The sequence below is a fragment of the Panthera tigris genome, chromosome A2 (genome assembly GCF_018350195.1).
Source record: "Panthera tigris isolate Pti1 chromosome A2, P.tigris_Pti1_mat1.1, whole genome shotgun sequence".
NCBI classification, from domain to species: domain Eukaryota; kingdom Metazoa; phylum Chordata; class Mammalia; order Carnivora; family Felidae; genus Panthera; species Panthera tigris.
Window position 1 is genome coordinate 83,696,577 of NC_056661.1, and position 22,924 is coordinate 83,719,500.

Consider the following 22,924-nt stretch of genomic DNA (forward strand, 5'->3'; position numbering starts at 1 on the left):
TCCACCCCTTTATTTTATCGGTAAAGAAACTGGAAGCCAAGACTTGACAAGATAGGAAGACTGGTAACCAAGGTGAAGATGGTAACCAAGGCACTGGGCCCACACTTACTTCTTTGGCCTGATAACACATTTTGCATTTGATGGCAGCAACCCTGGCCTAATCCATATGACACTTTATTTTTCATTTCACTGCACCCGTTTGCTTGCTTAATCTGTTTATTTAGAGTTTATTATTTGTGTGTTTTTTTTAAACTGATTTGTTTTTAATAACTGATAATAAAAGTTGACCTTCCCATAAAACTTTAACTGAAACTCTAGCTTAAATTTTAACATTTTTTTTTGTGCAGGGTAGGTGTACTATTACTACTACGGCTGCTTTTTATAGTGCTTTGTATTTGTGTGTGTGTGTGTGTGTGTGTGTGTGTGTGTGTGTGTATGCGCGCGCGCGCGCATGCCATCTACCTATACTAATACCATGAGGATTTTTTATATTGAGACTTTTTCTTTTTGTCTTCTTAGTGTCTGGTCAATTTTTTTTTTAACATTGAGGCTTTGTTCATGCTTATAGAAAAAAATGAAAGAAAACAATATTAGAAAATATGTATTGGGGAAATCTAAAATAAACCTGGTTTATTATTTATAAATTATACTAACATATCTTTGTAAGTTTTTGGTCCATATTAATCTACTAACCATTTCCTTTTAAACAAGAATTTAAAAACTTAGTGTTAATGAACTAAAATGTTCAAGTAGATTACAAGATTATTTTTAATAGTAATTCATTACATTTTCCTGAATCCTTTTTTTATGGAACAAGATTTGATCATATCCAGACATTTATGCCTTATCTACTATTCATTTAATCATTTTTATCTTTATTCATTTATCATTGATTCATTCAACAAATGCTTTTGTTTGTCTTTAACAGTGGGGAACCATCCTTAAAAGAGAAAGAATTGATGTAGATTGTAGTTTACATCAGTTCCACTGACAGTGATTTAAATCGTTTATCGTATCACATATAGGGTATTCTGCATTTAGATGTTATATGTGATAATTTAGAAAGATTTTGTAGCCTCCATTTTAGGAGGTGATTGAAGAGTCAGTGCAAGCAGTTTTTTATGAAGTCTTTTTATTTCATATTTTTCTTTCAAGGACTTAGTGACAGGTCTGACTTGAAGTAACTGCTCTGTCACTACAAACTTTTTTTTTTTTTTAAATTTCCCTGCCTGCCTCTCCCCCTCACTCCGATCCATCCATCCATCCATCCATCCTTCCTTCCTTCCTTCATTCCTTCCTCCCTCCCTCCCTCCCTCCCTCCCTCCCTCCCTTCCTTCCTTCCTTCCTTAGTTCTGATGCTTTGAAAATCTACGTGTGGGACTTTTTTTCTCCTCTTTGTTTCACTTAGTGCTAGTTTGAGTCACTCTTCTTAGACTGTCTAGCTGTAGCCTAGTAACTGTTTCCCTCCTACCTTCAGACTATTCCTTCTGTTTGCTTTAGCCATTATTACTAACTCCTTCACACATATGTCTTCATGTTCTCAGGCTGGTTTTGATTGGTTTTGTGTTCTACTTAAGCTTTAAAATATTTGGAGGCTTTTGGAATTGTGCTAAGAAATACAAAGGTGAACTAAACATGTACATAAGGGACATTGGAACTTGAAACGTGTAAGAGTTTTCTAGACAAAAGCCAGGAAAAAGCATTCTGTGAATAAGAATACATTCAAAGGCTGAATATATTTCTATTTCTCAAATACCAGTTCTTGGACATATTATCCCTGAGTCGAAGGGTAACCAGATATTTAGTTTTGATAGGAACAACAGATGAGCTCTCAGAAAGTGATGTGAATAATGTTTTCTAACAACTGTGTATCAGTGTTTACCAGAGTCTTGCAAACTTAGATATTATCAACATTTTGATTTTTAATGTCTCATGCCTGAAAAATATTGTCTTCCTTTTTTTTTTCTTTTTTAGTTTTTATTTTCCTGTTAGTGAGGTGGGAAATCTTTGTCTTTTAGTATTTCTTCTGTGAATTCCTCTGAGTATTCGTCATTCAGTTCTGTTAAATTACTTGTTCTTTTCACATTGATTCTCTTTAAATATAAGGTATATTAACCTTTCTTTAAGTTTTCCAGATAATTTTGCTCAATATGTTTCTTTCAATTTTTTGAAATAGCAGTAACTTTGTTTTAGAACTCTTAAATTTTTTTGCATTAATTCTGACTTTGCTGTATCTTATTAGAGAGATCTTTCTCAAACTTACAATTACTTAAATACTCTTATTTTTCTAGAATGTTTATAGTTTTATTTTTTAGACTGATCACTTCACCCACCTGGAAAAGTTATTTGTGTCTCTTGGTGGGTGGGATCTAAATATATTTTATAATCTGATCATCCTTTGCCCCTACAGCCATTCCTTAGTGACTTGAAAATTCCTCCTATAGCAGCAAAATGGATGTTTTTCTGAACCCCATTTTTTTCCATTGATGTATTCTTTCTTTTTTTTTCCAGATCAGTCACTTGTTAAATTACTTAGCCCTTATAAGTGTCTTTTATTACAATAAGATGGAAATAATAACATCTACCTGGGAGGGTTGTGAGAGATAATGACATAATGAACATCAAGCTTTTACCATGTCTTGTTCATAATAGATGCTCACTAAATGTTTATTGCTCCTATTGTTGCCATTTATAATTATTATATTACTGTCATCCTTCTCAGAATCAATGTATTTTAGTTCCTCTTGCCTCATAGGGTTAATTGGTATTTGGTAGGGTAAGAGCACTCATTCCATTGTTTTTTTTGTTGTTGTTGTTACCAAAATATGAAGTTGGTTTTGCGTTTCTCTCCAGGTGAACTTGAGAATCAACTTAATGCCCCACATCCCTGTTGAAACAAAACAAAAACAGTCTGTTGGTATCTTGATTGGAATTACATCTTAATATGTAGGTTAATTTGATGAGAATTGACTAAAAAGATGTAAAACTTACAGAAATGGTACTAATTTGCTGTGGTATGCTTCATATTTGGCAGTTACCAGATTTGCAAAGCAGATTACACATTAGTTATTTAAAATCAGAGGAAACAAAATTGTTTTCAAGGATTGCATAGAGCAATCAGATTTTGTGCTGACTATCCTTTCAAAACTCTCTCAGAATGAGTTACTCAATCTGTGGATGATAAATTATTGTTTTTAATAATGGGGAGTTAGGGAAGCATTATGTAGGAGCCTATTAACATGTCTCAGGCATTGCATCATTTAAAATAGTGCTCTCTTCAAAATGTGGTTCATGAATCTGTGTCTGTCCACAAGCATGCACATGAGTACAGGAATTAAGGAGAATTTACATTTAATGCAATTGGCAGAGTAATTTATATGGTAACTTTGATAGTTTAAGAAAATAGGTTTATATTTTGAGCGATTTAAATTTTATTTTGAAACAGATTGGAAATAAAAGAGAACAAAACATAGGACTGGTCCTTTGTCATGGATAGTTTAAGAAGCACTTACTTGGAATAATTTAGGAAACTGATTTGAATTGACTGAAAAGACCTCCCTTTCTCCCCCCAGCCTCAGCATGCACCTGCATAATGGCTACTTTTCGGTTTTTCTAATTTTGTAGTGTATTTCATTAGTTAGTTTCTGTCTGTCTGCCTAAATTGCCAGATTGTGTCTGAGAAAGGTTGTAACAATTTACCTTCCAGTCCTGTTTCCTAGAGTGCCTTTTCTTAGCACTCTGGGTAGCCAAAATTTAGAAATCTTAACATTTTAAAAATACTGGCTAATTTATTAGTACCTGTTATCTCATTTTAATGTGCATTTTTAATTTTTAGTGTAATTGCAGTTTTCCATATCTCTACTGACTATATTTTTCTTTCTCTTTGTCAGTGACCTGTTTTATGCCTTAGTCATTTACCACTTGGATTCTTGGTGTGTTGATTATGTATGAAACCTTTGTCCACTAATGTTCTTTCACATGTTGCTTATTGCCTTTAAATCTTAGGGTTTTGTTTTCTTACATCTTCCTCTGTTATTTCTTCCATTATGTTTAAATTTAGAAAATCTCTCCAAGATTTACTAAGTATTCATACTATTTTAAATGTTTTTTTTTTAGGGAAGTGAATTTTAACATTATTTCATGTGTTTGTTCTTTACTCTAAAATTTACTCTGTGGTATGCATGAAGTTGAGATCTACATTATTTTTTTCCTCTTCAGGCGGCTATCTAATTATCAAGTAGAGTTGTGTTTTTTTCCTTAATCATATCCTATCTACTAATTTACCTAGCCACCTTTATCATGTAATAAGTTCAGATTTGATCTTTTTCTATTGATCTGCGTTAATACAAGAGTGTTCTACATGTTGTAAGCTTTTAATATCTGATAATTTTAGCCCTCCTTCCCCAGTATTCTTGCTCAAAATGTTCCTAGTCATTTCTACTTGTTATTTCTCCAGGTGAATGTTTGAATTGGTTTTATATTCTGGCTTATGTTTGAGAACTAAGAGGTTGTTATAGGATTATATTATTTTTGATTCTGAGGAAAATTGATTTTTGTATGTGGCTAAGTGGTATTAATCTTCCTTTGAAATGTAATATGTGCCTCGAGCACTGTTTTTCTTTTTTCCTCAATTCACATATCAGCACATATTTTTATAGCTCTTGACAACAAGTTTTATTGTCCATCCAGAAAACATTTAAGTATTTTTTTTATTTTATGAACTTGAAAATAAAAAATACACGTATTTATAAGCTTCATAAGTATACGTATACAGGCTAATTTTATGTAGCATATTTATTATAATCTCTTATCTTGATGTAGAGAAGCTCATGTTCACTGCAATTTAATGAGAAATTTTGCTCTCTGCAATTTATTTAAAATTAACTTAGATTATTTTATTTTTAGCATTCCCCCATCGTGTTAAGCAGTACTATCGGAAAAAAGAAAAATGACTTCCTATTTCCTTGCCTCAGTCATTTTTACTTTGATTATATGTGTGTTTTGAGAGAAAAAAAATTTAACGCCTATGTATTCTTAAAGCAATTCTTGAAATGTCTGGGATTGGCACCATGGGCCATGGAGTGGTGACTTCCCTATTCTCAGGATTTCTTTAAAGGTATACTAACTTTGATAAAAGCAGTATAGTGGACTTAAATTTATAGGAATGATTATATCCTGTAGAAATTTGGCAGATTAAATATATGAGTAGTTCTCATATGTGGTATTCACTAATGTTATTAATGAAATAACTGAGTTAAGCCATTGGAACAAAAGATTTCCATACTTGTATCAATCATGACATCAATATATTATCATTGGGGCCAAAAATTTAGAGTTGTCACTATTTTTAAGACTATTTTATCATATTATTTAATCTCTATTATAGAAGGGCTTTCTGATTTTTTCTGTTTAAACTCTTAATCTCATTTATGATTCTGTCTGCTATATTAAAATAATCATCTAGCCTTTGCTTAAAAAACTTAGTCTCTCATTTCCCCTCCTTTTTTTTTTTTTTTTTTTTTTTTTTTTTTTTTTTTTTTTTTTTTTTTTTTTGGCATGGCTTTGTTAAAAAGTGTTCTTTGTATGGAATTGAAATCTGGTATCTTTTGCCCTAAGAATTCTCTTTTTTATGCTTTATATCTAAATATGAAGTCTACTCTTACCTTTAATAATCCTTACTTCAAATGTCAGAAGACACCTGTCCTGGTCCCTCAGAGTCTTCTCTTCCCCATCCCAAAAGGACTCTTCTGAATTCCCATAAAGTAGGTGACAGCCTCAGATGAAATGTGCTGTCACTAAATAAATACAGCATGCCAAGTTCCTGACCCTCAATGGGAAAAGCGACCCTGTTCCATGTCCCTTCACATGAAAGCCTTGCGTAACTTCTTCCTGAGTTCCCAGAGCACACAGTTGTATAAAGAGGCACTTACATTCTCTCCGCCATCTTATTTTCATTTAAGTCTTAGTAGCTTGAAAACATATTAAACGTGGCTACATCCAAGGATTTTTCCTTGCTACTCACAAATAATTGCCTGGCAAATAACATTTCTTTCAACACACACAGAAGAATGCCTGTGCTGCTTTACTCACCTGTATCCTTTCTGACTAAACTTCACTCTTTAGCAATCCCAATCTTTTTTCCACCCTATGTCACACGGTTTTGGTACACCCATGTTTAGCGTTCTAAATGTTCTTAGGTAACATTATGTTACATACATTTTGAAAAGACTTCATTCCATGGCCAGGTAGGATTGTTGTTATCATTCTGTAGTTTTAACATTTATCTTGTCTTGGACAATGGCTGTTGACTGATATGTGTGATTGGATGACCGGTTAGCTGTGAAACATCAAATGAGTTGCTTAACCACTCTGTGTTCAGAGTCTTTTTATACAAAACAAAAGTTTAGGTAGAATGATTTCTAAAGTACTTTTAGAATAAGTTTAAGAATAAGATAAGTTTAAGAATAAGAATAAATTTAAATAAGTTTAAATGTATTACCAGAAGGTGTAATTGATAGACCTCTGAATGTCCTCCTAATGACACGGTAGTGAATATTCTAGTTCGTTTTTCAAGGAAAAGAGACTATTTTACATTTTGTGAAGAAGAGACATTTTTGAATGTAACAGTACAGTTTATAAGTACACTTCCAAAGTTTCTCATGTCTTTTTCTTCAGGCTTCTTCCTAGACAGTTTGAAGAGAATGTGATCTTAAGACCCATACCAGAAGTCATTAGTGTTTTCTGTCAAGAAATTTTAATGAAATTGAATAAATATATCATAATGAAAGCTCATTAAAAACTACTTAAGTGAAAAGTGCTTTTCTGAAATGGAGAAAATTCTGTGTGATGTTAATAACAATGGCCAAATTTAGAAATTTCTCATATATAGACAGTTATTTGGAAAACTGAATGTTTTCTGTAATTAGGTAAATGGTGCTAAGAATGAACTTGAAACCATGTTATATTGGGTTTTATTAAGGTTATTGTACATGTGTTACTTGCTTGCATGCATTTCTCTTGTGATTTACTAAAAAGGGAAACATATGCTTGAATAATATGTTCCCATGCTGAGATACTTAATTATTTTTCAGTATGGGTTCTATCTGGAAAAAAAAAAAAAGGTTCACAAATTGGCAGCAGAATGAATTTTACTGTCAGCTAATACGTTTGCTGTCCTGTGTCACCAAATGGCTTCTCTACTGTATACCTTATGTGTGTCATCACTTCATAAACATTTACTGTAGTACTTTGGGAAAATGCCCCTTGTTTAGAAAAACTAGGGATTGTCCACTGACTTAATGTAAAGCTGTAAGTCTTAGGCTACAGAGAATCTCTATGAAGATAGCAATTTCATATCTCCCCTATTTTTAGATTAACTATGTTCTTACCTGAAAACTATAGTTAATCCAGTTTTATACTCTTTTGCTGTTATCCAGCAGTGTAGCCCCCACCCACATATGGTTATTGAGTATTAGAAATGTCTCATCTGAATTGAGATATGCTGTTTGTAAAAATAAATGTCAGATTCTGAACACTAAATATGTATAAAAATGTGAAATATCCCAATAATTTTATTTTGATTTCATGTAGAAATGTCATCTTAGGTAGAGGTTAAACAAAACATCTTATTATATTAATTTCACCTTTCTTTTGCTTTTACAAATATGGCTATTAGAAAATTTAGAAGTACATCAGTGTCTCATGTTGTATTTCCTTTGGACAGCACTAAACTAGTGTGGTTGATTACCTGTGGATCATAATACTAAATATTTGTAGCCTCAAAACGTAAGGAAAATTTAATTAACTTTATACACAGCATTCCTTCACTTAAAATATTTTGCATGCTGTCTTCAGTATGCATTGTATTTCTACTTCATAGCTGTGTTTATTTTGTTTTTTTCTATGCCTGCGTGAGCAAACACCTGCCCCCCACCCCTGGCCCATTGATTTAATACATATATATATATATATATATATATATATATATATATATATATACACACACACACACACATACATACATATATATATGTATATACATACATATGTATATATATATATATGTCACAAAATATATATACACACACACACACACACACACACACACACACATATATAAGGTCTCCTGAAAATCTGAGAAAATAGTTCTATGTGAAACTGCCTATTCCACATTGATTTCTCCCTTCTCTGAATTAAATCTGTTCCTTGTGTAAAGAAGATCAGAAAGCTAACATTTAATTAGATTCTATCTTAAAATAATCTTTAATGGTGTTAGTGTGTTTCTTAGAAACATTTTGGGAGGGAGGGGTGACATATATTATTTCTCTGTTTTCAAAACTGATCATTATCAGTGCACAAAAAAACTGTGAGAGATCATGAATAGTCACTTAATGGATCCCCTCTTGAGTTGTAAGTGTAGTCTGTCATTCTTCCAGTTTTCCTAGTGCCTTGATAGCTGTTACTGATATTATAAAACATAGACTCATGATTGAAGATTACTCTTTTAGTTAAGCCAGTTTTTTAAGTGGTGCTATTGAGAATTAAGTTCTGACCCCAATGAAAAACAAAGGAAGTTCACTGTTGCACTTTTCTTATAATCTGCAATGCCTCCCTTTGTAATTTTACCCTGTAATGTGTCTCTCTTCACTTAAAAAAAAAAAAATGGTCTTTGAATGTTCAGGATGATGCCCGCCAACTGTTTGTGCTTGCTGGAGCCGCTGAAGAAGGCTTTATGACTGCAGAACTTGCCGGAGTTATAAAGAGATTGTGGAAAGATAGTGGTGTACAAGCCTGTTTCAACAGATCCCGAGAGTACCAGCTTAATGATTCCGCAGCATAGTAAGTAATCATAACTTTAGAACTAAACTATCATGAATAATTACTTGGAAGTCAAATATACCTCCAAGTCAATGCTATTGCAGAATTGGCTGACACATTCTTGTAAAACTCAGGATATTCAGGATGACAGTATTTGAAAACTTTATTTTTTATGTGTAGATAGCATTGCAGTTATTTTCTCTGCCTTCAGAAGTGTCTCAAGAGACTCATGCTTATGTAACTCTAATTGAAACATGCAGAATGGACTTTTTCCAGTGAATTTCCAAGAAAATAATTGGAACTTCACAAAGTTCACTCTGAATTTGGGTATATCTCTAGTTTTCCCGGGACTAGCCCAAGGGGAGGGTAACTTATTTTGTTCTTTTTATTATTTTTTAAGTTTCATTTATTTATTTTTAGAGAGACAAAGACGGCATGAGTGGGGGAGGGGCAGAGAGAGAGGGAGACAGAGAATCCCACGTAGGCTCCTCATTGTCAGTGTGGAGCCAGACACGGGGCTCAAACTCAACGAAATTGTGAGATGATGACCTGAGCTGAAACCAAGAGTCAGAAAGTTAAATGACTGAGTCACCCAGGCAACCCTGATTTTGTTCTTTTCATTATACTAATAGTGCCTGAGAAGAGTTACTCATCCAGTGACAGGCACTTTGTGTGTATGGTGAAGGGGTATATGGTGATCCCAAGATATCTTCTGTAGCTGTATACTTGAAAATTATCAACTGTATGTTCCCTGTTGCACTAGACATCAGTATTTTGTAAGAAAAATCTACCCTGATTTTTTTGGATGGTGGCCACAGAAAGTTCATAAAGCAAGTTGTGATAAAACCTGGTCAGGGAGCTTTCTGCTTGGTGATCTAGCAGATCACTTGATAAAAAAATCAAGTATTTGTTTCCATTATTTGGCACACATACTCAGCAGAAATGTCAGATATGAATGGCCTTGATTGGTCTTCAGACATGTGCTCTGCTGCACTCATTTTGCTTCCCAAGGTTGTTCCATTTTCTTGAAAGAGCTATTGGCTTTTAGGGACACAAGTGAGAATAAGATAGAAGATGATGGGTATTAGTAAGATTTAGGTAAATACACATACTTCACAGTGAAAAACAAACTGGGTATGGCTCTTCCTGATTACCACGTCGCATGTCATTGGTTACACATCAGAGTACTCAGTATGTGTCACATGAGTGGTTTAGTGCAGATGAGTAAATAACAGACATTTTTGTGGAACCCATGCCCATTTTTGTCATGCTCTATTTTCTGGTCTGTGTTTTAATGCTTTGCCACTCTATACACCATACATGTTAGTATGTACGTATTTTATACACGTATAAGTCACATGTTACCGAATATGTAGTTCCACTGGTGTCATCTTTGCCTTTGTCATCTTTTCATCAGTGAGTTTGACTCACTGATTAGGTCTTTGCCTCCCTGTTTTATATACTTACAGTACACAAAATTTTTTTTTCAGAACGCTGACAGATTTACATTTACTTTGAATAATTTGATTTGTATTTTTGTTGAAATTATTTACTTCCTGCCTCTGCCACTACACTGTAAATTCAGTAAGGTCTGCTTTTACCGTATGTTCTTTCTTCATTGCCTGACACATAATTGTCATTCACTGTGCCTTTGTTTAGTAATGAATGAACTAACAAACCATACTTTACAGAAGGTAGAAGAGAAATTAGAAAAAAAATTATTTACAGAAGAACATAACTGTTACACCATATTATTTGCTTTAGCACCACGAGCACCTGCAGAAAGATCTAAATGGGAATCCCTGTCATGTTGAGAAGACTGCTCTTAGCCGAGCCCACCAAGGGGAGCTTTTTCAGTAGTAAAGGGGTGCTTCTCGGGGACAATCGACCGAAGTGTGTTTCCCCATATGGTGGTACTTCCTGGACCCCTGCAGTCTAATGGCCAAGGCTTCACTGAGAAGAATAAGCCATTTTGTCTCCCCAGTAGTTCATTACTAGTGGTTCTGACCTTAAGATGGCAATAATGGAACCATTTTCCAAGAATGAAGGAAGTCACAGAAATTTTCTCCTCCACGGTGGTTACAGTACATCTTGATTTCCGAGTTTTTGACTGGGGGGGGGGGGGCGGGGCAGAGCGGGGGTGGGGGGCTGCCAAGTTGCCCATTACGACTGTCCAAGCACCAGTTTACTTTAAATTTGTGATCATTTAAAACAATTGGAGTTTTTCATAGTGCCGGTTTTTCTTATTTGTCATGTTGAAATATAAATGTGCGTTATCTTTAGAGGCAATTCTGAAGCAGTTTTAAGCAAAGAAATGAATCTGAGTAATCAAAGCCCATTTTGAGAGTAACACTACTTAAAAGGGACAATGAGTAAAATCTTGCCATGGCCTGTTTATTAAGTTAGATTTTCTTACAATAATACATAACGTTATATATGTGGAATTAAAAACACAGATAAGTACTGGGGGATTATTACCAGTGCAGTTAGATGATAAGATTCTTTTAAGTTCAGCAAATAATACTGATAACTCAAGGTGTCCTCTCTCGTTGTATTCTAGTATCACATACATATACTTAACTGTCTTTAAAACATTTTTGATTACTCAGTGTTTGGATAGCTTTTGACCTCCATGTCTACAAATCAAATATTTATTAAGCTCCTTTTGTTCGCAAGACCTGTTGTAAATGGCTAAGGAACAGTTTCAGAGGATAACCTCAATTAACATTGCAGTGGTTAGTGCCTCTCTGTAATAAACATAGATGTATCTTCTAAATCGTCATTGATTACTCTCAGCTATTAGAAGACACTATAGGGATGGTCCCCACGATCAGCTGACCTTAAGATTAAGTCCAGACTTCTCTTTTGAATTTCTGCATCACCCTTCCTAGGGGCCTTGCTTTCTGAGAAACGAGATGTGACTGTTCCTGTCTCCATACTGTTTTACTAATTCTCCTCATGTGGATGGCATTCTCTTTTTTTTCTGTCCCATCATTCAGATTTCTGTTTAAACCCCTCACCACCCATGAATGCTTCTTTAACCACCGAGGTTCACATTAATCTCTCTCTATTTGGACATTCTACAACATTATTTACTATATAAAATGGCATGAGATAATTTACACAGAATAATTTCGTGGTATGACACCACTACATTTGAATAGCACAACATATTTGGCATCATTGGCAGAGAGTTTTGAATGGGTGGGTGACTAAAATCAGTGAGAAGTAAAATACGAATATTGATTTAGAGAGCCAGTAAAATGCAGAGTAAAAGAGCATGTGTGCTGTTTTCCTATGTGTAACTTAAGGCTGGTTGAAAAGGAACAGTGTTGAATTCAGCCTTCGACTAGAGGTTACTCATTAGTTTCTTTAAAGTGTAAGATTCTCAGAATCCTCAAGAGTAATGTCTGGAAAATAAACACAGTGCTATATAAAAAATGTGTAGTAAAGAATTTTAAGAAACAAACTTGTAGTGTACAGTTGGTTTTGTGTGGTTTTTAAGAAGTTGTTACTCTGTTTTGTTTCCAACAAGGAGAATGACTAGTGTCCTTAGGAAACAAAGAATACAACACTTGAAAAGTGTTAAAAGAGCTTTGTGGCTGGAGACTTATATAAAGGTTTTCATTTCAGTGGGAGTTAATAGAACATATAAACTTAAATTGTTTTATTACCGAGAAATGTAACGATTTCCAGTAATTTGAATATTGCATGCATCAAAATGTTTTACTCCTTGATTGAGGAGATCTTTAATGGCTGTATTAACGATTAGCTTATTGTCTTGTTTATTTTTTCAGCTATTTGAATGACTTGGACAGAATAGCACAACCAAACTACATTCCAACTCAACAAGATGTTCTCAGAACTAGAGTGAAAACTACAGGAATTGTTGAAACCCATTTTACTTTCAAAGATCTTCATTTTAAGTGAGTAGCTGCAAAGCATATAATTTACAAATTTAGATATAAAACACCTTGTTTAGTAAAAAAGTGGTAAAAGTATTTAAAAACTGAGCTAAAAATTACAAAAGAAAACTTTTCTTAGGTTATTGGACAAAGCATTTTTGGGTAAAAGGGTAACAAACATTCTCAGAAGGAATATTTGTATTTTTATTTGAGAAAAAATGGCCATGCAGTCTCTTTTGCCTAGATTTTTCAAAGTGATTTAAATAAAAATAGGTTTTGACTTTTATTTCTGAATAGAAAATATTACTCTGATATTATACAGTGTTGTCCTACATTCTTCACAAAAAATTACTGATTGAATAAATGCTTATTTATGGAAATACTAAAAGTGAAGGGTACCTTTTTAAAAGTTTTCATGAAAATTCTTATTCATGCAAACGTGTGTACTTTTTTAGGTTGAAAAATGTTCGTTTAATGTAGAATGTAATGAATATTGACTTACTGAGGTTTGAGTAGAGAAGCACAGACTTGGAGCCATTGGAAATGCTCACTTTGTCCAGTCCACTCGGGTCGTGACAGACCAGACCCAGGGACTCTCAGTGAAACATTGCATTCAGATTTACAGACCTGTGTTCCTCTTTTTTAAAGCATGAAAAAACCACTTGGACTTTGCTTCAGTTAACTCTAGTGCTCTGAAATAGTAAATAATAAAGCAGAATTTCTGAGAGCATCTAAAAAAGATTTATAGTCAAAGATAAAAAACAAACATATTGGTGAGCTTCTTTATAAATAAGTTGTGGAAAGTAGTTACCTATATGCAACTGTACTTCTGACTCCTTCCCTGAATATCTTAAATACATTTTTTTTATTACCGCTTGTCACTGATTTATTCTACATTCAGTGGTTCATGTAATTGAGTTTTCCAGCAAACTAAAATTGAATTTTAATTTTCCATGGCAGCTTCCCTCCAAAAAGAAAAAAACCCAAATCCAAACATCGCCCTGCCTTTTTTAAAGAGAATTACAGATCATAATTAGTCTATCTGACCATGTAACTTTGTACTTTAATACTTGGTAAAGTTTTGTTGAAGCGGTCACTGGACTTTTTTCCTTGCTGGCAATAGCTCTTATCAAAATCATTTACTTTCTTTTCATCTGTTTACTACTTTTAGGATATTAAATGACCAGTCAGGAATAGTAAAACATGAATATTTAAATAGTCTGATATGTCTGATCTGAGAACTATTGTCATATTTATCTTAAAGTTATAAAATAAGGAAGCTCACTGTCAGAATGAGGCTCCAAAGGTTTGTTTTGTTTTTTGTTTACTTTGTTTTAAAGACCATATTTTAAAAGCAAACTTAAGTCATTATGTTCAGATAATGGCTTTGTTCTAACAAATGTAGTTTGAGGAGAAAATGCATGGAGTTGGCAGTTAGCAAGTAAGAATACTTGAATTAAGTTTCCCTATTAGGTAAAGAGGATGATTGGTTAAGAGTCTTACCAGAAGGTATTACACTCTGGCCCACTGTTGGAGGTATAAACATAAATGGGGTGATTGCCTCTCAGGGGAATGTTGTAGAGGGAAGAGCTCTGTCAGTGGGAAGGCACAGTGCTAAATGCGCAGTCTGTCATGTGGCACTTGATGGAATCTGTACAAAATTCACTTTCAGTGTTGGTTAGATTAATCGTAAACATTCGCTTTCCCGACCATGCTCTTCATTCTACCCTCAATTTCTCGAAGTTGTCATTTCATCCTCAAGCAAGTGCTGAGATTCTGTAAATTCTCTCTCACCATGATACCCCCAGGAAGTCCCTTTATCTTTAGTCTCCTTGGGTGAGGTAGAATTTCACAGGATGTGTTTCATTACTGTTTTCACTTGCTGCCTTAAGCATAGGTTTGTCAGGAACTTCAGATAAACTTTGTCTTATTTTGGATTTGGGTTCTGTTAAATTACTATCATTGTAAACATATGGTTCCAACTTTGCTTTTTATATGTTGTCTCAGAAGAATGAGGGCAGAAATATACTTAGAATAATTCTACAGGGAACTCTTGAATTTTGTGTGCTTTGTATTATAATTCATCGTCTCATTTTAATGAATGGCTGATGTAAAATTTCAGTTTCAGTAATTTTGGTATGATTGGAATTAAATTTAAAATGAGACAATAAAGCACAATAATTTTAGAATATATTTATCACCTCTGTGAGTGTGGAAAGTGTCTCTGTGGACTACTATATTGCTTTTAAGGAATCAGCAATTTTACTATAATATTTTTGCCAAATACAGAATTAAAGCATCCCTTCTATTATAAAATTATAAGACAAATTTATGTTACTTTCATATAGTACTGTAAATGTAAAGTGGGTTTTGGAGTGTATTTACAGGGTTGACATGCACATACGGTCAGCGCTTTGTACCAGTGAGTCTTGATCACTGTGCTATCAGATGACAGTCTGAGAATGTCAGAACATCTCAGGATCTTCTTGGGGGTACCTGGGTAGCTCAGTTGATGAAGTGTCCAATTCTTCATTTCAGCTCAGGTCATGATCTCAGGATTATGGGATTGAGCCCTGCTTTGGGCTCTGTGCTGGGAGTGGAACTTGCTTAAGATTTTCCCTTTCCCTCTGCCCCTCTCCCTGGCTTGCACTCTTTCTTAAAAAAAAAAAGTGGGGGGGATGCGTGGGTAGCTTAGTAGGTTAAGCATCTGACTTCAGCTCACGTCATGATCTCATGGTTTGTGAGTTTGAGCCCCACATCGGGCTCTGTGCTGACAGCTCAGAGCCTGAATGCTGCTTAGGATTCTATGTCTCCCTCTCTTTCTGCCCTTCCCCACTCACATTCTATCTGTCTCTCCTTCAAAAATAAACAAACATTAAAAAATTAAAAAAAAAAAAATCTCATGATCTTCAATATCCCCTTGTACTTTCCCCTCTCTCCCTAAAAGAAACCTGAGAAAAATCAAATCCACTTCCTATTTGATGCTAGAAAAAAGTTTCATCTGTTCATATGAAGGAGAACATATTTTTGTTTTTGATGATTTTTTAAAAAGTTCAGAATTTGAAGATAATTCTAAAGTATGTGTGAAAAAGGAATAATGCCTTATGCACAGTCATTTGTTACATTAGATTTTAGTCATTTTTGTTCCTTGGCTAATGAATTAGACTAGTGATTCTCAAAGTATGGTCCCCGGACCAGCAGAATCAACTTTATGCACCTGGTGAGTCTGATTTATACTGAAGTTTGAGAAGTATCAGTTTATTCATTTCTAAACTGAATAAATTTAGGAGATTTCTTCTGTAAATTACTTGATTATAAGTTAAAAAGCCTTTTTATATGTAACATTCCTACAGCATAACTGGAAGACCTAGATCTTTTTTTTTTTTTTAATGTTTGTTTATTTTTGAGAGAAACAGAGATAGAGACAGATCATGAGTTGGGGAGGGGCAGAGAGAGAGAGAGGGAGACACAGAATCCAAAGCAGGCTCCAGGCTCTGAGCTGTCAGCACAGAGCCCGACATGGAGTTTGAATCCATGAACCATGCAATCATGACTTGAGCTGAAGTCAGAAGCGTAGCTGACTGAGCCACCCAGGTGCCTTGCAAGACGTGGATCTTTAACGTAGTAAAGCTAGTCTATTATTGCTTGAAGGTGTTTTAAAATATTCTGTAGACATAGTTCATGCATTCATTCAACAAATATTTGTGAAGTATGACAAAGTCTTTGTCTTTACATTGTTGGGGGAAGGGAGATAAATGTTCAGATGTTCAGGAGGTGATAATCACTATAACGAAGAATAAAACAAGGTAGGGGGGATATATTACTTTCCTAGGGCTGCTATAACAAATTACCACAAGCTCGGTGGCATAAAACAACAGAAATATATTCTTTCATAATTCTGGGGGCTAGAAGTGTAAAATCAACATGTCTGCACAACTGTGCTTCTTCTGAAGGCTCTTGGGAAGAATCCTCTCATGCCTCCTCCTGCTTCTTGTAGTGGTTGGAAATCCTTGGTGTTCCTTGGCCTTTGACACATGGGCTTCTTCCCTGGTTCCCGCCTCAGTTTCTCTTTCCTTTTATATTTTACTATAGCCACAAGGTGAACCAAAGCCATACCCTGCACATTTTGCTTGGAAATTTCCTCAGCCAACATTCAAGTTAATTTCTTAACAGCCAGCCCTAGTTTTTGCGACTTTACAACAAGAATTGCCTTTGCTCCAGTGTCCAGTAACACATTTCTCATTTCCTTCTGGAACCTCATCAAAAAATCTCCTAACATCATGTTCATGAATGATATATGTATATCCTCTAAGATCGAAGCTTTTCTGCCATCCTTTCACTCCCAAGCATCTCCAGAATTATTACCTTAGATGTCTGTTTCGAACCAGCCATCTTTTCAAAACAATCTGGGCTTTTATTGTGTAGTAACTCAAGGTTGTTCCAGTCTCTACATAGTATCCAATTCCATAACCACTTCCCCCATTTTAGGTGTTGGTTACAGCAGCACCCCACTCTGAGCACTAACGTCAGGGTTGTCCATTTCAAGGAATTGACTTAGTGACCATGGGGCCTGGCAAGTGTCAAGTTTGTAGGGCAGGGCAGCAGGCTCAGACAGGAACTGATGTTTCAGTCTTGAGGTAGAATTTATTTTCCTTGGGGGAAACCTCAGTTTTTGTTCTTAAGGCCCTCCAACTGATAGGATAAGGTCTCTCCCCTTATCAGGGATAATCTTTGCTGAGAGACTACTGATTTTAGATGTTAAGCACAGCAGTAAAATACCTTCACAGAAGCACCTAGGTTAGTGTTTGACTAAATAACTGCGTATGATGGCCTAGCCAAATTGACACACAAAACCATCACAGAAGGAAAATGTCGGATGGGATGGAAAGGGTTTGCTTGTTATTTTATATTGAGTGGTCAAGATACATGTAACATTGGATCAGAGAAGTTACCTAAAGTAAATAAAGCCTTTTTGGTAAGGTTATTTTCAAATTCTGTTAATGGGTAATCATTTTAATTTCTTTTATTTTGTTCTTATTTAATCTTTATTACCAGCTCTCCTTTTTGTGTGTTAAACCCATTTTAATTTACTGTGTGGTAGAATCATTTTGTTATATATCATACTTAAGGAACAAATCACTAGCTAACCCAATAGAATGAACGGCATTGAAATAATGATAAAAGTAACAATATTAGTTGACGTACTCCGATTTGCTTTATAGGCCAATACTATTCTGCAGGGAAATTCTTTTTGCCTGAGAATTAAATAGGGACTATTTTAATTAGTGCACCATCTAGATGAATGGAGCCTTTTAAAATGCACCAGTTTGCATAGTGTTTCCATTATATGAGTGGTTATTTCTAGGTTGCATAACAATCTATGTGCATTTCAACTTTTGCTTAACTTCATAAATTCTTATAAGACAAAAATGAAAAGATCATTTTCTGTATGCTGCTTGTGTTACTACCTTGTACACCAGGCTACAATAGTCTGCAGTTAAACATTGTATAAAAATTGGGTTTTTTCCTCTAACTTGTAAGACTATTCAGTAAGGAAACCCATTTGTCTCCTATTTCTTATTTTTGTTCCTATACCTTGGCTTTGCTTTTTAATTTAGGCCACCTGTTGGCCCCAGCTAAGTGTCACTTGCTCACTCAGCATTTTCTTACCTGGAAATGAGGTTTCCCCTTTATGTCAGAGTCCTACTTTTAGCCTCTGAAAGAATTAAAACATTTTGTGGTGGGAAGAAGGGACCATGTCCTCTGCCTCTAATGTTCTGTGACTCTGGCAAATTGAATTTACTCTAATCTCTGCGTTCCCTAGTTGCTTCCTGTGACTTCTCAGTGTTTACTCATAGCTCGTATGTTAATGAATGTGTTGTTTTTTGAGGGTATTTTGAGCTTTGTTTTCAATCAAAAATTTTAAAAACCAGACTTTTTTTTCCCTTTGTGAAAACCAATTTGTGACATCATTTTCCTCCCGTGTAATGTCCTTTTCTTTTCTCCCATCCCACATTCCCCCTGCAATTTGGAGCTTTTTTGATGATATTCTAGAACCCCTTTCTAACATTTAAGGTGATGTCCAACTCCTTTTTTCTCTTATAGAATGTTTGATGTGGGAGGACAGAGATCTGAGCGGAAGAAGTGGATTCATTGCTTCGAAGGAGTGACCGCCATCATCTTCTGTGTGGCTCTGAGTGACTATGACCTGGTTCTAGCCGAAGATGAGGAAATGGCAAGTAGAACCACTGTGAAAGATGAAGGGCTGGAGATACTGCCAAGGATTTTTCTGAGAATAATTCTTGAGTAATTCTCGCTAATGGCGTGAGTTATTTGAAAGTTCAGGCTCTTTCCTCTGGCTCTTCTTTGTATATACTGAAAGGGAAGTACACTAAAGAAGCACAGAGGGACCCCAAGAATAAGAAAAGACTGAGAGTTAATCTCCCTTCAACCCGATATGCTTAATTATGCATTTCCTGTATCTGCTATCTAGGAAGTGACTAAAAGTAAACTCCTGTAATAGTCCAAGGCTCATTTTTCTTCACTTGTTACTTCTGCCAGCTCTGTAATCTTTAATCCATGTTATACTTTGCTATTGCCGTGTAATTTTCAGAGGTGTTGCAATGTACCATTAATCTAGGGAAAATATTTTTATATAGAAATTTAAAGTTCTGTCATTTTATTTTTTATCCTTAACATGTTTGTTTATTATTTTTGAGGGAGAGGGGGCAAGAGAGAATCCCAAGCAAGCTCTGCGGGGCCTGAACTCAAACTCATGACCTGCAAGATCAAGACCTGAGCCAAAATCAAGATTCACATGCTCAACCGACTGAGCCACTCAGGCGCTCCTAAAGTGCTGTCATTAAAAAAAAAATGTTTTAAGTCTTTATTTTTGAGAGAGAGAGGGAGACACAGAATCCGAAGCAGGCTCCAGGCCCTGAACTATTATCCCAGAGCCCGACGCGGGGCTTGAACCCACAAACTGCGAGATCATGACCTGAGCTGAAGTCAGACACTTGACCAGCTGAGTCACCCAGGCGCCTCAGAGCACTGTCATTCTAAATTAACTTTAGTACAGACTGGGGAAAAAGAGATCAAAATGTCACTTTTGTATTTTTAAAATCAGGCACGTGCAATTATAGTGCAGTTCACCATCCCATATTCCTTTCTGTCAGTGTCCTTTTGATACCACGTATACTAGAAGAACAGGAAACTGGGGTGGAGGATTCCATCTCTCACACACCATTATATTTAGAGGGTTGGGCTAATTGCTCAATTTATTAATTTTTAAAAACCTTTACTTATCTTTTAATGGAGAAGCTTCCATTAACTTTGTAACAGTGAGATCTCTTTTTGAATGTTCACACTTGGTGTCTCTAGATTGCAGGGTCCTGCAGCAGGGTGTTCCCAGGTACAGTGACACATAGTGGGCACTGTGCGAGTACGGGTTGAATGCAAAAAGTGATGAGTAGTGTACACATTCATCTCACCTGCAATCAATACTTGTTCTTAAATGGCGGGAATGTATTTCTGTGCTACATTATTTTTCAGCTGACCGAGCTCTCTCTTCTGATAACACTATTTTTTAAAAGTAATACTTTCAAAACCCTTCCTGTTGTGACAAACTGTATTCTTTCCTGTTACAGAATCGAATGCATGAAAGCATGAAGTTGTTTGACAGCATATGTAACAACAAATGGTTTACAGACACGTCTATTATACTTTTTCTAAACAAGAAGGATCTCTTTGAAGAAAAAATCAAAAAGAGCCCTCTCACTATATGCTATCCAGAATATGCAGGTATTTTACTTTCTGTGGATAACTTGTCAAGTCATGTATTTCTAACTGAAGTTCCCCTAAGGCAAGATTTCAGTTGTAGATCACCTTTAATTAAAATTATTAAACTACATTCAAGTACAAGTAGTTCCTTGAGGTGTAGCTAAGATTATTGGAAATAACATATTCAAATGGAAAAGCTGTTAGGTAATTTTTTTATGATGATCTTCTGTCAGGTATGTGTGATGCACAGTAAATAAGACCAGTCTGTGTTCACGGTCTAATCTCAAAGACGGATGTACTCTTACACACAAAAAAAGCTGCATGTTACTATAAGAGAACATGCACCGTAGTTATAAGGGTTATAAATGAAGAAGGAATCCGCGAACCACTTATTTTTCAGGGGAGTCACACAGTTTCACAAGTAATCCCAACACTGGTAAGGAGACTTTTAATGGTCTTGAAATTCGCCTGCTGTGGACAATGGCCTGAACTTAGAAAAGGAGACCTGAAATGCGGTCCTGGCATTTCCATAACTAGCTCTTTGATCTTGAACAAGGCAAGTAATTTATCTGGGTCTCAGTACCCCATTTGTAAAATCAGAAGTTGAGCTAAAACTTGGTTTTAGTTTAGCTCCTTAGAGCACCTCCTGGGCTGCTACTGAAAAGTAGGTACAGGGACTAAAGATACTTCCCTCCCTCCCCATCCATGCACACAGCATCTCTCTTATTAAAGCAGGGTGACTTTGTTTCTCTGTTTTACATATTAGGTTTCTGAATAAGATTTTATTTTAATGAGGAAGAAAGATTCTGTGCCTCAAAGAGAGTTTGACTACCACTGGTTTATATGGTCTCTAAACCCAAATATTCTGAAGAGTCTGGTTAATTTAGCTAATTGAAAACAAGTTGCCCTGACCATATCCTTTATTTTTTTTAAAGTCTCAAGAATTTGTTTCATTATAAACACAAAGGTAGTCTTGTATTGAGTATATTAATAGTACACTGAGTATTTACTGCCTTTTCACAGGCCTAAGATAAAACAGCCCTATGATTTCAGTGCTCTTACATCCCACTCATGCAGGTGAGAACACTGGGGCTCAAGGACAGTCTAAATCCAACCCCAGGTCTATGGGCGCGCCTGCACCCAGCCCGTTAACAACCAGACTGCCAGAGTTAAATTCTCATTAGAACCAAAGGGGAAGATTCTTGGATAAATATAATCACACTACTCATTATTGCAGGTCATTTTGTGTACTTCCATACGTTGATTCAAAAAAATTTCACACAGTTGCTTATTTTTAAACTTCCGTGTTCTTTTTGAAAGTCCTTGTATCCTGTCACCTTGTTCAGAAACATTTTAGTGCTCATTAAGAATAAAACTATTTGTAGTCCTGAGTTTGAAGTTATCCAGAGTCAAGGTGGCTCAGTTTTGCCTTTACTTTCATCTGTCTTTCAGTTTATTTTTGTCATTTTCTATTATGAAGTAGCCATTTTTTCTAATATTACCAGAGTTGCCCAAATTAATCCATAAATATCACATACCTACAGGGATTTCAGAGCAGCCAAGAAAGGATATTTCTTATGTTGTCAAGTTACTAAGAATCCGTGATCTCACAATCTTTGAACACAGAGAGTATTGCATAATGTTTTCACAATGCCAATATCAGGATTAGAATGTAAAGTCCTCACTACATGCTCTAAGTCATGATTCCATTGCTTCTTGCTGCAACCTCCACTTTTAATTCCTGCCTGTGTAGCCTCTAAACTAGGAGCAGGCAGAGGTGGGTTTATCTCCACCTCTGCCTGCTCCTATTGCACCTCTTCTGTTAAAATATCAATATGTTGGCATTTCACCACATTCCATCTGCAACCTGCAATCTTTTAGCGCGCCCTGCTTTCATGGTCATGTTTTTCCTCACTACGTTGAACTCCATTGTCAACTCTAATTTCTCCCTAGAGCCTCAGGCTTGAGTTTCCAGCTGCTTATTGAACATATACGTGTTTTTTTAACACCCGAAACTCCTGTTACTGTTTTCTCAAATATCCTCCATCTCCCTTTCAATTATATTACCAATCCTTCCCAGTTCTTCATTCTTGAACCAGATCATACTTGCCTTTATACATGACGGTTCTATCACATCTAGAAAATACCTATTACCTTCTCACCACATCTTTGCCATTCTTAAGAATTAAAGTCAGATTGAGAAATACGCTCATGAGTTTATTCATGTATCTTAGTTCTTGGCATTTTGCAGTCTAGCTACCCATAATATATACAGCAAGTTAAGCTCTGCACTCTGTTCAAGAAGCTTTTTTCTCAAAACATATTTTTAACTGACAGGTTGCATTAACATCTGTCAATAAGACACAGTTTATTGCTTTAGAATTTCAGAGTACCAATAAACTCAATTTTGATTTGTAAAGTAT

General features: G+C 35.4%; 1 protein-coding gene across 3 annotated transcripts in view; it reads left to right on the forward strand.

Moving 5' to 3' along the window:
* The window catches only part of GNAI1 (G protein subunit alpha i1), an 84,615-nt gene that overhangs the window by 56,104 nt on the left and 5,587 nt on the right, over window positions 1-22,924 (forward strand). For all 3 annotated transcript variants that reach the window (XM_042965276.1, XM_042965296.1, XM_042965286.1), the window contains 4 exons: window positions 8,681-8,838; window positions 12,615-12,743; window positions 18,828-18,957; window positions 20,369-20,522. In XM_042965276.1, the coding sequence (XP_042821210.1) occupies window positions 8,681-8,838; window positions 12,615-12,743; window positions 18,828-18,957; window positions 20,369-20,522 (571 nt within the window). The remainder of the gene's footprint in view (window positions 1-8,680; window positions 8,839-12,614; window positions 12,744-18,827; window positions 18,958-20,368; window positions 20,523-22,924) is intronic.